The sequence below is a fragment of the Rhineura floridana genome, chromosome 7 (genome assembly GCF_030035675.1).
Source record: "Rhineura floridana isolate rRhiFlo1 chromosome 7, rRhiFlo1.hap2, whole genome shotgun sequence".
NCBI lineage: Eukaryota > Metazoa > Chordata > Lepidosauria > Squamata > Rhineuridae > Rhineura > Rhineura floridana.
In genome coordinates, this window is record NC_084486.1 from 11467258 (window position 1) to 11485131 (window position 17874).

The 17874-nt window shown below is 41.5% G+C and overlaps 1 protein-coding gene across 10 annotated transcripts in view; it reads right to left on the minus strand.

Annotated features, from left to right (window-relative positions):
• KCNMA1 (potassium calcium-activated channel subfamily M alpha 1) overlaps nt 1–17874 on the minus strand; it is an 848545-nt gene that overhangs the window by 196778 nt on the left and 633893 nt on the right. For all 10 annotated transcript variants that reach the window (XM_061634884.1, XM_061634892.1, XM_061634879.1 and 7 more), the window contains 2 exons: nt 17553–17662; nt 3442–3510 (listed from right to left, as the gene is read on the minus strand). In XM_061634884.1, the coding sequence (XP_061490868.1) occupies nt 3442–3510; nt 17553–17662 (179 nt within the window). The remainder of the gene's footprint in view (nt 1–3441; nt 3511–17552; nt 17663–17874) is intronic.

The window sequence follows — 17874 nt, forward strand, 5'->3', positions numbered from 1 at the left end:
AATTCTTTCAGAGTGGGTGGATGGGAAGAACTTGGATAATTTTTCCAATCTAATCCAAGGGCCTGTCTTGGCTTTGAATTCTTTTTTCAAGTTCCCATTGGAACTAATCAGTTATATTTACCTGCACACATAACCTTCTGAGGGGACTGTATGTGTACTACCTTTTTTCCATTTTATCTTGAATTATTGTCTTTGCTATATTTATAACTTTATGTTGTACACTCCATTAGTAAGAGAGCTTCAGCTATGGGACAGTATACAAATACAATAAATAAATAAATTAGGTATATTTTAAATATAAAGTTGCATATAAACAAAATAAAATAAAAGTTTCATTAGTTCCTATGGGGACAAGAAAAAGACACTATAGGGCTAAAACAGATGTGGGGATCAAAAGCCACCTCTGTGCATGACCTACAGAAGGTATCTTTTAACCTGCAGCTCCCTGCAATATCTGATCCCCATAAGAACAAATGGTTACCTATGGGGCCTAGGGGCAAAGTGCTGCAGGGGTGAATAGGGGATGTGGACCCAAAGCCTCCCTCTGCAGGTCATCCATGTGAGTGCAGCTTTTGGATACCACCCTCTGATTTCACCCCTGAACTTCTTAAAATTAGTCCTGTACAATGTAGTGGAGCAACCTGGCTCCATTTTATTTATTTATTCAATTTGCATGCCACATTTCCACATAAATGCACCCAAAGTGACATAGAGCCAACTGTAAGAGGTATGTGAAGTCTTTGGGGGCCATCACCCCCAAGATCCCTGGCTGACAAAGGTTTTGCTCAGGTTGTACACAGCATTTGTCAGCCATGAAAGCAATTCATCTCCCATTTAGATTTCAATTTGAGCAAAGGGAAAAAAATCTGTGGGGCTTAACAGCTTGCCTCTCATTTGAGGTGGACTTTTATGAGCCCCTGATGTTCTTTTCTGAGCCTGGCTTAGGAATTTCACTGGCATCCATAGTCCCCCCACAACAAATCAGATTAAAAGGCAGTAAGGGCAAATGAGGCAGAGGTCTGTAAAAGTGAAGATGGAGAAAGGCATGCTGAGCCAAGGGAACAAAAGAGTACTGGACAACATTAAGACACGAATGTCTGGCAAGGTCTCCCCTCAATACTCTGTTTAGCTTTGTCAAAAGGGCTGTTTTCAAAGTCAGTATTGAAATTATGCGATACTCGGCACTGAGCGAAATTTAATCTTTAAAAGAAATTATCATTGCTGATAACTACACACACTTCTGTAACAGATGTGTAATTTAGAAGGGCTAATCTGAACCATCTGAAACATTAGTTCAAAGTAAGAAACTTTTTACAATACTGATAAACACTGCAAAAACAACAACACCAAAGTGGATGAGAATATATGTACAATTACATCAAGATTGGCTTTTTTGCAGTGTTTTATCCAGGGGTAGCCAATTTTTTCCCTTCCAGATGTTGTGGACTACAACGCCTATTGAGCATGGCCAATGGTGAGGGATGATGGGAACCATAGTTCAGCAATATCTGAAGGGCACCATGTTGGCTACCCCAGGTTTTTCAATACACATATGTACATCGGTAACAAAGGGGGGGGGAGATTGCAAATGAACAAGAGGAATGGAAAGCTGCAGCAAGTGTTCCTGTTCCAGAATTTTTAGAAATTGTCCTAGTTAAACTAGAATTCAGGATGAGTGGAATGCAAGACAGAACCAATCCATGGATTAATAAAGGAATGAAATGGGGGAAGGGAACCTCTCATCCCTAAGTGAACCGGAATGTTGGAATTAGGGCTATGTAAACACAACAAAAAAGACAAGTGAAGTATTTTCATTGAAATGTAATTGAAAGGAGGAGGACTCTCTAAATTTGATTGGACCAGTGCTGTGTGTGGGCAGCCCTTTCACTGAAAAACATTTTCCTGAGACAATCTCTGCCAAGCTGGTTTTCCACCCACAGAAAAAATGGTTTATTGATTTAGTATCTTTCCTGTACTCCCTTGCAGATGGGACACTAGTTTTGGAGGATCACTTTTGATCTGGGAAAGGATTAAGCAGTTCCCCCTCCCCCCCCCAAAAAATACCTCTGCTCCAATTGGTTCTGGAGTCTCAGGAGCTGCACTTCAGTAAGGGGGGGGAAAGATCAGGCGGTATATCACATGCCTCTTATGTCACATCTTCTTAGATTGGGAAAACCTGTATTCAAATCTCTATTCAGCCATAAAGCTCACTGGATGACCTTGAGCTAGTCATTAACTCTCAGCCTAGCCTAATTTACAGTGTTGTTATTGTGAGGAGTGGGGGGGCAGGATATGAGATCCCATATATGCTCTGAGCTCCCTCAAGGAAGGGTGGGATAAAAGGAATGAAATAAACAAACAAACAAGTGTCTGGCAGATCCAGGGCCTATGAGTCCTGCTGGTCAGAAAACCCTGGCCTGAAATAATCATTGGAGAATCCTGGGAGCTGGGTCACAATATGTGCATTGTTCCCAGATGTGTGTGTGTGAAGGAAGTGCCTCTCTTGATGGAGAAATGAGCATGTTCACCTTCAGATAACACCCATGTGTGGGGTGCGTGGGTGGGGGAGAAGCATGAATTACTTGTGTTTGTTGCTCACTGCCCCTTTTCACGACCAAGGTGACCCTGGATGGTGCCCTGGTGTCCTCCTGACCAGGCTGAGAAACGACTGTGTGACTCAGCCTTCTGCCTTGCCTTCTTCCATCTATCTCTCTCCTGCCTGGCAATTTGCCCCTTGTGCTGAAAGCAGCACAGAGTTACAGAAGCAGTGTGCAAATCTGTTTAAGTACTTACAAGGCAGTGTGAGGGTTATGCGCCACCTCCGTTCCTCTAAAGAAACCCTCTTTTCTTTTAAACTTCTAAAATAGGACATCCAACAGCTCACATCCTGAAGCAGCACATACAGAAACTCCCCCTGGGAGCAAAGGGACTTGTTCCATTGCTCTCAGAGAGAATTGTATGAAAGAAATATGATTGCCTCCATATAAACAGTGGGGACAGCCATGTTTTATCTCTACAATTCCCCCTGAGAGCAATGCAATATCACAGGTCCCATTTCTCCCAGAGGGACTTGCTATGTGCATTCCAAGCTCGCAGTGGCAAGGAGTCCCATGTGTTAGCCACTTCTGGCTGTGGGTGGCTAAGGTCAAATTCTTTATCACAGTGCGCTTGGTGGGAGTCACTCTAAAATTTAAACAAAGATCTTAAAGTAATAGAAATTAATATACTGTTCTTTTCAACCATCCTCATGTGAGTCTTGTTCGGAGGAGAGATGGTGCAGCCATTTGGTTGGGTTATGTGAGCTGGTGTAACGATACCACAGTGAGTGGGTTTTAAATGTTTTCATAGATATAAAGATCCATTCAGAAAAAAAGAAAGACTCTAAGCAGGCCAAGTTATTAAAGGTGCATTATGAAAATGGTTTTGCGGACAGTTACATACCTGCTTTCCCGTTTTTCCGACTTGTATTCTATGGCTATCATTAAGAGCTTTAGCTTCGCAAACACCAGTCTGTCAGAAGGAAGAAAAACAAAGTCACCCTATCATGGTTAAAAATGATACCTTCTTCATTACAAATGACATAATCTAAGTTGACAAAGGTGACACCACAGTTGCCGCTAAACCAAGTAATGAGTTTGTTGCTTCTTCAAAAATTACACTTACAGTGCAATCCTTACTCAGAAGGAAGCCCATCTCAGCTGAATGGGACTTGCTGCCACTTAAGTGCACACAGAATTACAGCCTAAGATTGTATACAGATAGACCCTCCTCCAGAAGCGATGTTGGGTTTCCGGCTGTGGGGTGAGCTCTGTTCACAAAAATTTTGTTGCTCCACTGACACTCATTCCTGGCTTTAACTCCAGCATGGAGTTTTGTCTCTTCGTGCCATGTTTCGTGCAGGTGTTTATTCATTTTTTCCCATTTTTTTTATTTCAAGCATTTTTACCCTATTCTTTAGCCAAACAAGCTCTCTCAGATCAGTAATAAAACATTTGGCAATTGATTTACATTTTTCAGATGTAAATAAATTATATATTGGTCCAAAAAGGAGTCAGTAAGTGCAGATTAGGAATGGGGTTTGCTGCCTAGTTCCAATCCGCTTGTATTCGAATAATCTGTCATTCAATCCTGATCTGCTTTTGTTCCTTTTTCCTTTTGCACTTGTCAATTTGATCCACTGGTGCTGTTTTTTGGCAGTGAAAAAAATTACGTAATTTTTAACATAAATCCTTATGTAAATCTATGAAAGTTAATGGAGTGATTGCAATTATGAAGATAATTAAGTACAGTTGGGGGGGATTTGGAAGAAAAAGCCGTGCTGATTACAGCTGTGGTCTGCCGCAAGAAATCAGTGCTGGTCTGAAAAGACAACAGTCTGTTGGATTCAGTCAAAATCCGGTACTAAGTCCGATTTAGCGGATATTCTCCCCCATCCCTATTGCAGATTGACGTCAGGCTCACCAATCAACATACTTATGCATAATGAGAGATTTGTAACATTTCCCCCTCTATTCTCCCACTATTTTGTCTTCACATCCCTTTGAAAGTGTAGCCAGCCAAAGAGACTACATACTTGATCATTTCTTTTTTTAAATAAAATAAAACTGCCTTTCTGTATTAAGGAAAAATATGCCTACCCTATAGACCAGCCTTTCCCAACCAGTGTGCCTCCAGATGTTGTTGGACCACAATTCCCATCTTTCCTGACCATTGGCAATGCTGGCTGAGGCTGATGGGTGTTATGGTCCAACAGCATCTGGAGGCACACTGGTTGGGAAAGGCAGCTATAGACACTTAGTGGGCTGGTTTACACATCACCATAAACCATAGTTTAAAAACAACATGGTTTAATGTGAAAGAGAATGGTAGTGTACACAGCTCAAAAGACTATGCTTCACTCCTCCCCCAGTCTTCAGCGCACCAGGGGAAACAAATCAGACGGTGGCTTCATATTAAACGCAAGATACTACGTAAGGCTTGCTTCCCCAAACAATCACGAATGGTGAGCCAAGAACAAAACTTTTGGGGAAACAAATCATGAATGCTGGCTTACGCTCAAATGAGGACAGGCTAGAGTGGGGGAGATACACAGTACCTGCATTTTCAGCAGCATACACCAGCATGCTGCTTGTCCACTTTACACCATAGTTACGGGCTGTGTGGTGCTCCCTCCAGTGTGAATTGCACCAGTGTGAAAATGCTCTGTTTTCTTTTTAAAACAATATGACTGTAGATGTAAACCCAAGGGTTGATTTGCACATTAAATTATTCAGACTTAATATATATCCCAAAGAGGGATGGATTGATATGTCAGTTTTGGTTCTTTCTTTCTCATTCTTCTAATCTTAAATTCGCTTCTCCACATTTCTTCAGGAATTTGCAACTTTAAAAAAAAAAATCCTCATGGAAATTCTTCAGTATTTTAGCATGAATTTCTCCCAATAAATACATTTTTGGGTCTTTTTGACTAATGTACACATTTTTGCAAGCAATTCCTCCTAATACAATGCATTTTCATTATGATCTTTTCACCAATATATTCATATTGCGCACACTGTCTTCTGATATATGCATTTTTGTAAACATTGCTTGGTTGGAGAACTACATCGCACAATTCAGGTAAGCGCAAATTTCAAAGGATGCCTATGTTTTGGTTCTCATGTTGTTTTGGAAAGTGAAAACTTGATAAATTCGGCTTGAAATGCGAACTGGATAGAATTTCTCCCCCATCCCTGTGGACTCCATGCACTGAAATACATGAAAATGTTTCATGTGAAGGAACAATATGCATGCCACAAGAGCACCCCAAATTGTGGATTATGAAATGTAGTTCACAAATATATTAGGAAGCTATTTGTATTATTCATACTAACAGGCTGTTAAGTACTGAAATTCAAACTGAAGAATACGGAAGTTAGAATTGGCTTTCTAAGATTCGAGGAGAAGGAGCAGCAGTGCATATGGTGGGGTGGAGCCATCCTCCTGACATGGGTCTTATTGCTGCTTACCTGGTCAGGGCTGGGGTGAAGTCAGCCTGTGGTGCCCCCTCTGGTGTCCTCACACATCCCTGATCTTGCTGCCGCCACCCCACCCCAGTAAACAGCATTGACACCGACATCAGGAGGGTGGCTCCACCCCACCACACATGCCATTACTGGGGAGGGATGTGCATTGCTTAAAACTACCTGCTCTTTAACATCAGTGACAATCTACACCAGCCTTCCCCAACCTGGTACCCTCCAAATGTTTTGAAGTACAGTTCCCTTTTGCCTCAGCCAGCATGGCTATTGGACATTTACACTGTGAATAAGCTCTCAAACGCCAGTCAAGATTTTATGAATTTGTGAAAAAATGCTCCTCCTCTTTGCATTTTGAGAGTTGTAGTTCTGCAACATCTGGAGGGCACCACATTTGTTACCCCTGCATTAGGCAATGCCTTAGCAAGATCTGATTCTCTTTTGTGTTGTATTGTTGTAAGTCTACTAATTTCATACATACAAGATTAATGTAGCCAGTTTTAGAAAAGAATGTTTAAAAGTTAAGGGAATATAACAAAACGCGAGGGAGAGTTAAAACCACTTTTTAAAACAACTTCTCACAGCTTATTGGCCGATGACAGCTGGAGCAGGTTGCTTCTTGGGACTTACCAAATTCATCAACCCAGGACTTCCCAACTTAGGGCAACAGTAACAAACATAATAGCTTCAATAAACAGCTCAGTCACTTTCCCCCATACAAGCACTATGGCAAGATTCACAAAAAGTGAAAATGGCATTACTGAAAGGCTTAATCTCTTTCCTCTTTTAAAAAAAATATTAACATCATTTATTAACGACAGCAGTTTGAACACAGATGTTCATGAACAAAGGCTCTGAAGAAGCCAGGACCAACTGTCTCTACCTACCTAGAGAGAAATAAATTCTTCTTCTAATTAAAACAGAATTTTTGAGGGGATGAATTCATCACTTGCATAAAATAGATTTGAAGCATTCTGTATTCGTCTAAAATATGAATGTACCTATCATTTCCCCCTGTATTATCATCTGTTTTTATTGTGAAACATTCAGATACAAATATGGAATGATGTTGGTATTTTGGGAACTTTAATGTGTAAAGAAAAAGTATAGTCCTGTACTATACATTCAACTTGCAGTGCACAGGTTGAGAATTGTCTTTATCTCAAAAGGCAAGAACATACAAAATCAAACAATTCCTGCCTTGACAGTAGCATTATATGTGCACTACCACATGTGGTAGTAAACAAAAGGTCCACAGTCAGTTCCATAAAACCCTCATTAATTGGACACCACAGAAAAATTCTGCAGTGATAAAATAAAACCTCAGCCCCCCCCCCAAAAAAAACTTTTTGTAAAAAAATTTTTTTACTACCTACAAAATATTAATTTAGAGCACATGGATATTAGCTCAATTAAATAAACATGCCTTTTTAATTAGTTCTTAGAATTAAGGGTAGGCCCCTGTGTATAAACTTTTCAATCTCTTACAGATATTGGGGGGGGGGGAAGGCACTGGAACTACCTAGTGAAGTTTCAATCTACTAGTTAGAACAAGGACTGCAAACTGATGACATATGGACTGAATCTCGGCCCAGAAATGATTTTTCTTCTGACCTAAAGTGACCCTATCAAATTTTTCATCAAGGATTCCTTGTCTTCACTTTCACTTTTTTGATAAGGAAAGAATGTTTCTGAGTTGTTATATATAAAAATATTCCATATTGTAATGTTAAATATCTCTTTTTGATTTTGTTTTTAGTATCAACATGAAACTGCACAGACATCTGGGGAGAAGTGTCTTCAGTAAGCTCTGCTCTGTTTCTTCTTTTCTTTTCTATTTCTTCCTTTCAGTGGAGCCAGATGAGGCTATGGAAGCTCTGAACAAGATGACTTACATCAGAGATAGGCTAGATATGGGTGAATAAATTAAAACACAACCCAAACATGATGGAGATGTTCATTGTGGGAGGCCCAGTTGATCTGGGAACTGGCAGTTTCCCTGACTGGGACATCACACTCCTCCACTAAGGATGAAGTATGTGGTCTGGGTGTGCCACTAGACCCAGCACTTCTCTTGGGTTCCCAGGTAGTGGCTGTGGCTAAAAGTGCCTTTTAGAAATGGTTTTTCACTTATGGCCACTGTAATGTCCCTGTATATCTATAATACTGTAAATATGGTAAGTGTGGGTTTATCAGAGTAAATGAGGTAAGTGGACTGAATGGGAGGGGGGAAGTACATCGTTGGAATGTTGAAGAATGTTGTATGATGATTGGCTGAGCGTTTGAGTGTCTGAAGGTATAAATGAGAGGATGACAGTTGAGAGGGGGGTTGTTTTGTTCTGAGGGTTTTGGAGGGTTGGTTGGTTTTGGAGAGGGTTGTTGGGTGGATTGGATTAGGCGGGTAGTGAGGCAGGATATTGATGACCAAGAAACATTAAGAGTAACACATCTTATGAAACCACACGCTTGTTGACTAAACCTTTAAGTAATCTTGTTATTCCCTGTGTATATAAATAAATATTTCTTGGTTTACCAAAACGCCTGATCTTTGGCTGGGCAGGGCATATACCAAGGTTGGGAAACAGTATCAACGGTGGCAGCAGTGAAGAGATAGTGTAACGTCATCAGGTATCCAGAGCAACCCAGAGCTGTAATCTTTATAGGCACAAAGATACAGGGGGGTTGAGGCCTGTAAGAGCACCCAGACACAACGTAGCAATAAGCTACGTGCTGCTGCCTGGCAGTGGGAACTTGAGAGATCTTTGCTAGAGCTCGTGAGAGAACTGTTAAGAGACCAGGACCCTGAGGTGGGACTGTGACAAGGCGGTAACAACGGGAGGGAGCCTGACAGCCACACCTAGAGGAAGATAGCAATGGTATCCTCAAAGCTGGAGTAGTGTAATGCACTCTATATGAGGTTGCCTTAGTATACTCTGAGAAAGTTCAGTTATTTCTACATCCTCAAGGGCTATAAACAGTTCTTCCTGCCAATTCCTCCCTCTCCCGAGTACAGTATTGAGGGATGGGTGATTGCCTTTCTACTCATCCCAAATGTGCTCAGAGCTTTTTGAGTGTCAAAAAAATTCCTGTGGACTGGCCACCATCACTGCCTCCTCCCTCCCCGTCTGTCTCAAGACAAAAAAAAATCTTACACTGGAGGAGAAGGACAAAGTGGCAGTTGTGGAGGCAGGTGCTCCCAAAGACACTTGGAACATAGAATTTTCCCACCACAGACTAAGAACTGATGGCAAATCCCAGGATTCCTAGTGGGAAAATTCAACCTACATGTCATTTACCGCAGGAGCTGCTGCATATAGTCACGCCTCTGTCCTTGGTGGGAAAAGACATTACTCCACTGGTCTATAGCTGAACCTACTGACACCTCCCCCTTCTCTCTCTCATCCTTTTGCATTGGGAGAGGGCTAAGTCTTTGGCAAAGGCAGCAGTGGGCACTCAAGAGAATGCAAGCAGTATGTGACCTGAGGACTGGTTGCCCAATGGATTGTTTATACTCTCTCCCTCTCCCTCTCCCTCTCCCTCCCTCCCTCCCTCCTACACACACACACACACACACACAAAATAAGACTCTCTGGAGACCCTCTGCCAAGTCCCTACTTTGGTCAGATTGGTGGGGGAAAGCAGAAGACCTCTCTCAGTGAAACTCACCCTGAAATGCTTTTTCTCTGTCCTTCCCTTCGAGAAAGTAGTGCATGAGATTAAACCAGACTATGTGCTATATGCAGTAAAACCTACACTTCCTGAATTCTACTATGTAGAAGTCTTATTGCTACATTTTGTTCCTGCACAGTGCCAATTTGGATGAGTAAAAACTTGCCCTGTCCATGCAACATTTTCATGGGGTGGAAAGATATCTAGTTGTGCAATTGAGTAATTATATTACTGCAGACAGGTAGGCATTCATGCAATTGAGCCAGTATACAGCAAATCTTTTATCTGTATCCTTTTGCCTTGTTAGCGGCCCATACATCTCTGACTTTGTGTGTGGCATCAACCCTTATCAGATGGACCAAAGAAACAACCCCACCCACCCCCAAAAAGCCTCTGAAGTGACTCTGGCTCCCATTTTTAACCTATTATCACCATGCAGATCACAGAACCCAAGGAAAAAATACTCAAGAAAAAAATACTCATTGGACCTACTTCTATTTGCTCCAAAAATATCACTCTCATATTATCCAGCCAACCACCTCACCAACTGCTTCCCTCAACATTATTTGAAGCATGTTAGCCAGACAGAATGTGCAGTCTGTGTTATGAGTGCATCTTGACACCACTGGACAATGGCAATGTAAGGGGTACCCACATAGACACTGTAGACTGGTGGGTTAAATGTAAGTGGGACAGGGAATCTGTTCTGGATTTTAGTCTGAATTTTGAATCATAGTAGAGTTGGAAGAGGCCTACAAGGCCATTGAGTCCAACCCCCTGCTCAATGCAGGAATCCAAATCAAAGCATTTCCAACAGATGGCTGTCCAGCTGCCTCCAGTGCTGGAGAGCCCACTACCTCTCTAGGTAATTGGTTCTATTGTCGTATAGCTCTAACAGTTAGGAAGTTTTTCCTGATGTCCAGTTGAAATCTGGCTTCCTGCAACTTGAGCCCACTATTCCGTGTCCTGCACTCTGGGACGATCGAGAAGAGATCCCGGCCCTCCTCTATGTGACAACCTTTCATGTACTTGAAGAGTGCTATCATATTTCCCCTCAGTCTTCTCTTCTCCAGGCTAAACATGCCCAGTTCTTTCAGTCTCTCCTCATAGGGCTTTGTTTCCAGTCCCCTGATCATCTTTGTTGCCCTCCTCTGAACCCGTTCCAGTTTGTCTGCATCCTTCTTGAAGTGCGGAGACCAGGGATGCTTTCACACATGGGGCTAATAGCGCTAGTTTAATGGATTTAAAAGGAAGCGCTTCGTTCCAGATTTCAAAAATCCCTTTCATGCTGCAGTACCTGTTATACCAGCATTTTGCACAACAGTCTTTCGCACACAGAGCAGAGTTTTTCTCCCCCCCTTCATTCGGCCTCACGCGACACTGGATGAGCAGGTCTTCACCTACCTTTGGTTTGAGGCCTGTTCTTTCGGTGCGTGGGGGGGTTGAAAGAGGCGCGATTGCGATCAGCTGAGAGGCGCGGCAGTGCAGCAGCAGAGGCTCTGGTTGAGCACAAGCAGCAGCAGCACAGGCTGAGCGAAGGCTGCATGCTGGGAGGGCTGTTGGTAAGGGTGGGAACGCACTGCATGCTGGGATGGCTGTCATGTGAGCAGCGGCAGCTAGCGCAAAACTCCCGCAATCTTCCGGGTTCCCAACCTGCTATTGGAATTTTTCTGGTATCATTTATTGTGGAAATTAGCACTAAACTTCCACTACATTCCACCAGAATTCCGGAGCTACCCGTTATGTCGTGTGAAAGCTCAAATTTTATGTGCAAATTAACAGGAAATAAATCGTCAGTATAACGGAATAAAGTGCAGTGTGAAAGCATCCCAGAACTGGATGCAGTATTCAAGATGAGACCTAACCAGTGCTGAATAGAGGGGAACTAGTACTTCAAGCGATTTGGAAACTATACTTCTGTTAATGCAGCCTATTATAGCATTTGCCTTTTTTTGCAGCCACATCACACTGTTAGCTCATATTCAGCTTGTGATCAACAACAATTCCAAGATCCTTCTCACATGTCGTACTGCTGAGCCAAATATCCCCCATCTTATAACTGTGCATTTGGTTTCTTTTTCCTAAGTGTAGAACTTTGCATTTATCCTTGTTGAATTTCATTCTGTTTTCAGCCCAATGCTCCAGTCTATCAAGGTCCCTTTGAATTTTGTTTCTGTCTTCCACGGGATTAGCTATGCCCCTCAATTTTGTATCATCTGCAAATTTGATAAGCATGCTTTGTACCTCCTCATCCAAGTCGTTAATAAAAATGTTAAAGAGCACTGGGCCCAGGACTGAGCCCTGTGGTACCCCACTCGTTACTTCCGCCCAGTTTCAGAAGGAACCATTGATAAGCACTCTTTGAGTATGATTCTGGAGCCAACTGTGGATCCATCTAATAGTTGTTCCATCCAGCCCACATTTAGCTAGCTTGCTAATCAGAATATCATGGGGCACTTTGTCAAAAGCTTTGCTGAAGTCGAGATATATTATGTCCACAGCATTCCCACAGTCTACAAGGGAGGTTACCCACTCAAAAAATGAGATGAGATTTGTTTGGCAAAGTGCTTGGACAGCTTCATGAAAGTTTGGACTAAAATTGGAGCGAATTCTCTGCCCCACTGACATTGGAGCCACCAGTGTCCGCTGCATATATGTCTAGAACCCATATGCCCATTTTTGCATCAACCTAATAAATACTCTAGCCATATTTTTGTCATCCAATCTCAGTTGGCCCTCTTAAAAATGTAACTCCTCCAGGGGAAAATATCAGCATAAATTATTTTATATATAAACAATGGTCTGTCTGGTGGGTAGGGTGGCCACTTGCACGTTGCTAAAAAAAGAGGAAGTGCATCATCCTGTCCCCCCAAACAGGACACAGATTTGCTTAAAATCTACATATGTTAACTTACATGTATATATGCAAATTTAGAAATAATTACTATAACTTCAAAGAAAAGTACAGCACATCCCACCATGGTGAGTGAAGACTGTGGACACCTGAGTGTCTGCTCATTCTTCTGTCCAGCTGCTAGCTGTTGATGGGCAACTTCAAGACCCTTGCTGCTTTCCCTTCTTATGGTTCTTGGATTTGGACAGGACAGCTCCTTCAAATAGAGGACTGTTCACAACCTTCAAATAGAGGCTCTCCTCTGTAAAACATGGCCACCCTGTTAATGTATGCCTGAAGATAAGCCCAATATTTAGTGGCATGAATTACTCCTTGGATCAGAGGAAGCTGCCTTACACTGACTCAGACCACAGGTCCATCTAGCTCAGTATTGTCTTCTACCCTGGCTGGCAGTGGCTCTCCAGAGTTTCAGAAAGGGGTCTCTCCCAGCTCTACCTAGAGATGCCAGGGATTGAACCTGGGACCTCCTGCATGCAAGGCAGATGCTCTACCACTGAGGTTAAAAAAAGGATTTATCTTTCTAGCTTTTTGTAGATTCAATATAAACTAAAATATATATTTTAGTTGAATACTGACAATTCACTGTAAAATTAGAATCTTAACGCTCTCTCAGCTCGGAGAAGAGATACCACAGACATCCCTTTTGGCCAATCAGATGAAATATAATTTTAAGTTTATATTTTGATTCATTACTGCATGAGGTGGGGAGAATGGAACCAAACTTGGAGAATGGTGACTAAAGTCTGAAATGTTTTAAAGCACATTCAAAGAGCGTGCACACCCCAAAGAATCCTGGCAATTGTAGTTTGTTAAGGGTGCTGGCAATTATAGCTCTGAGGGGCAACCTACAGTTCCCAGGATTCTTTGGGAGAAATTGTACTTTAAAGGTATGGTATGTACGTAGCAACACATACACACACTTTTTATGGTTTTATCCTGAGCTTCCTGGAGGCATTTAAAAAATCCTGCTTTATCCCAAAGCATCACTGTTATGTGACACAACAGCACTTGGAATCTTGTTTGGGTGGCAAGTTATTTCCCCCCCCCAACACCCATTTCAACAGGAAAGTACAAGAATATACAGGGTTGATGTAATTCATTTGAAGAACTGTTCCCTTTCTGTGCCAGTACCTAAATTTGGTGTATCCCCAGCTAAAATGATGCAGCTGTCATGCATGCATGAAGCACCACTGCCCCTAAAGAAAGTTTATAAAGAGAAGGAAAAGGATGCAGTGTTTAAATCAGTTTCACATTTTGCCAGCTTAAATTGCTGAACTTTCCCCTACTTCTTTTTCACTTGGAGTTGCCCTAAATGGCAATTTACATGTCAACCTTGATCTGTGTTTTTTTTAGAGTTGAGATGTGTGAAAGCCCTTTGAGAATTTTTCTTGCCTAATCAGAACTCTTCCTTTGAAATTCCTCAGATGTTTTGCCTACGAAAACACACACACAAAATTCGCTTTCCATTTCTTTTAGACAACATTTTGGTGGCAATCTTAGAACCAGATGCTCAATTGATATCAAAACAAACTATTTTAAAGCATGAAAGGCTATTTAAGGTGCTGCAACTCTGCATATTATCTTAAAACAGCTGATTATAGGTATGCCACCCAAGTTGATTATAGGATAGGTACAATCAGTTCATCTTCCTTTTCACGAACCACAAGCACATTTTGGTATCTTCTGCGTTATCATGAACCAAAACAGCAATTCCTTCATGCAATGAAAACATTCATGCTCCGACCACCACATTCTGATTGCCACTGAGCTTTAATTAACCTGAACTGAGCAATCATGTTATCATTAAAGTGTTTAAGTTAGAACCTCTCTTTAATTTAGATCAGAAAACAGATAATTAAGCTTCCAGATAATCAAATACTTCAGGAGCATGCCAATGTTTAGGGGATGCTCTTAAAACTCATTAAAGGCCCCCTTCTTTATTATTCTCAGTGCTTTTTTTTTTGTAAAAAATGAGGTGTCAGACACATACCATGAGAAAAGAGTTGTGAGTACCAGCACAAAATGGCTGTCATGGACAGGGGGGAAAAATGCTGGTACACTCTACTGGTGAGTTCCATGACAAAATAAGCACCTATTATTCTATCTCAGTACACAATACAAACGAAATCCATAGACTCTTATTTACCTCAGCTACATGTTTCTCCCCTCTTTCTCCCAACACACACACATATGGTTTTATGTCTTTTCATCTGCCTCTATGGCAACCTGACTATGACACAGCTTTCTCATTATGACACACCACACACAATTCTTGCCCCCCTGCATATGAGCATCAGTTGATGATAGCATTTGATCTACCATCCTGCTGGGATGAAAGACTAAGTTGAGTTTCTCAAAAAATAAACAAATGTCTCATCTCTTACAGGCCTCCAATGATAAATTCCAAATTTGTTCAATACAGTGAATTAGCTTAATATGATTGTGACATTGCTTTTTAATGAAAACGTAACTATTTTTTTTAAAAAAAACACATTTTAACTGAATGTTACTAAAATACCCAAATGCATTTTGTCTAAAGCCTTTCTCAGCAGTTCTGAAAACCAATATGTAATATTTTTGTAATGTGTACCGTACTGTGAATCCAGAGATCGTAGATTGATTTAAGAACAGCTACCAAGGAAGGCTTTCACTGAAATGCATTTGGCTCTTCTAATGAAGTTCAGTTCTAATCATGTTAAGCTGATTTATCATATTGGACAAACCTGGAATTTTTCATTGGAGATATTATATGATGGAGATGACAGATTCAGTTTGTCACTTTTATTGAATGCACTGTGAGTGATGTTTAGTAATAAACTCTCTTGCATGCAAGACGACTATTGAGATAATTGTTATAAACCAAGTTTTTGTTTTTCTGCCTTCATAACTCTTCATCTTTACCATATGTACACCTCAACCACATGAGCAACAGATCAGCTACAGCTACCCACAGGCAATATTTCTCTAACGATTATTAAACCAGAGGAAGCTTGTCAGTAAGTTCGTGTCCAGCCACAACCAGAGTCCATTCTCTTCCCCATCTCTCACACACCTATAAGTCACTCACACTTCTTCCTTGGCTTCAGCAACAGCAACCTGCAGTCAGTTACGGACAGCAGAGACCATCTGCGTCTTTCATCTGTCATACGGCTTGCCCCTGAGCCTGCCCCAATAATTCCAGGGGATAATAAAAACAAAACAAAAAACCCACCCTCCACAGGATTATTTAAAAAAAAACAACACAGTGGTTACTTCCACTAATGGAAGGGACATTTATACCTAAATAGTTGCATGATGAAATTAAAACTACATCAAAGACTTTGCGCAAGCTCTTATGCAAGCATGAGATCTATTATAGAATTTACCTATAACAGCACTGCATAAACCTTTCTACTCATTCAGATGATTGCAGGACAGCTTATGTGGCTGTTTACATTCTGTTGATGAGTCTTTGGGTCCAATCCTATCATAGGTGCAGAGATATATATAATGGAAAGCCTATAAAACGCAAGGACCCTACATATGTCTCAAACTATGTAGCTCTCTTCTTCATGAAATGTATCTATATGAAAATTAAAAGAGGCATCATCTTGAGATTGATACTAATCATTTTTTCCCTTCCTGACTGTTGTTTATATGGAAGCAATACCCCATGTAATCCCACCCTGCAGTGTATGCTTGACTGGATGTAAATAAATATCAACATTCTAGCCAAAGAAAAGCTAGATTTTGTGACCTGCACATTTATTGCAAAATAATATCCCTCCCCCAAGATTTGCTTAATTTATTCTGCTTCAACTAGTCATGGTAGGTGGGGCAAAGCATTGTGTAGGGGACTGAAGCCCCACCTGACCAATGGAAATCCTACTCAGCTCACCACCCCCAAACACACACACACATTTTCATAGTCCTATGGTCTAGACACTAAAAAGGAGGCAGAAGACTCCTAAGTGTCCTGGGCCCCATGGAGAACACTTGGCAGGATCGGGAGAATGAGGAGGGAGTTGCAGATGCTGGAAAAGGGACTGGTAAGACCATAGAGGAAAGACTTCCTGAAACCCTTGTCAGTCCTGTGCCCAGTGGTCCTGCTAGTGTTTCTGCTGAGGAAGACCTCAGCACCCACCCACCCCAACGTGTGAGGGAGAGTGAGGAATGTAGTCTGCCTTCATCACTGGCACCTAGCCCAGACCTATTCGTTGAGCAGCCAGGCCTTAATGAATCTGTTGGACAATTCCAGAGAGAGAAAGAAGGGGAATCCCTCACAGACTCAGAGCTGACAGTTTCCTTAAGGTCATGTAGATGGGAGAAGAGACAGTTACAACTTGAGAAATCATCCTCTTTCCCCAAGAGAAGCCTACACCTTGCTTCAAAGACTGGAAAGCGCTAGATTTAGCTCATGCAAGTGGAGTGCCCATCACCTCTCTCTCTCTTTTTGGAGTGGCTTGGGATTGGAACTTTATGGTGACAACTTTCTATTGATTTCACAAGCCTAGCTGCGCCTGCTGGTGTTCTGTATCCCAATTCATACCTAGTATGTTTTGATGCTACATTCCTGTGCTAACCTCTAGAATAAAGCTCTGTGCAAACCCCAGTCTTTGAGTCCTCAATCTGCTTCTCTGATCAGAAGCCAGGACACTTAGAAGCTCACTATGCTGAATTTCATACCAAATGCCAGTTTCTGTGCTTGCATACTTATGACTGCAAAATATACAAAGCCCTAAAATAGCTTCAAGAAATGAATCACTACTAGCCTGTTTTCAAAGCATTTTATACTGATTCTAAAGACATTTACATGAAAAAAAATCTGTATTTCAAGAAATATTCTAGAATGCTACTGCCTCCCCCCACACACACACATTTCAGCAGAGGCACCCACGATATCTGGATTTGGAACAAGGAGCTTCTGCTACCATTTGAGAGGAAGAACATGAATGGTTGTATAAAATACTTACTCACAAACAGCAGGGAATGACAAACCGACAAAGGCACTAGAAAGATACTCTGTATACATTTCATTAGCAACTCCTTCCAGGTAGTATTTCTGCCACGTATCCTCCTCAATCTAGAAAGGAGAAAAGAGGGGGGAAAGGGGGGGCAATTTCAAAGTTTGCAATCACATTCTGCAAAAATAAATGGAGGTGATTAAAAACAAATCAATTTTGAGGTAATTAAACAGTATCTCAGTTAATTATTTTACTCTTAATGCTGGTTAGGTTTCTATGGAATGTTCTCTCTGCAATTGTCAGCAAAGAGGAACAAAATAATAATAGAGAC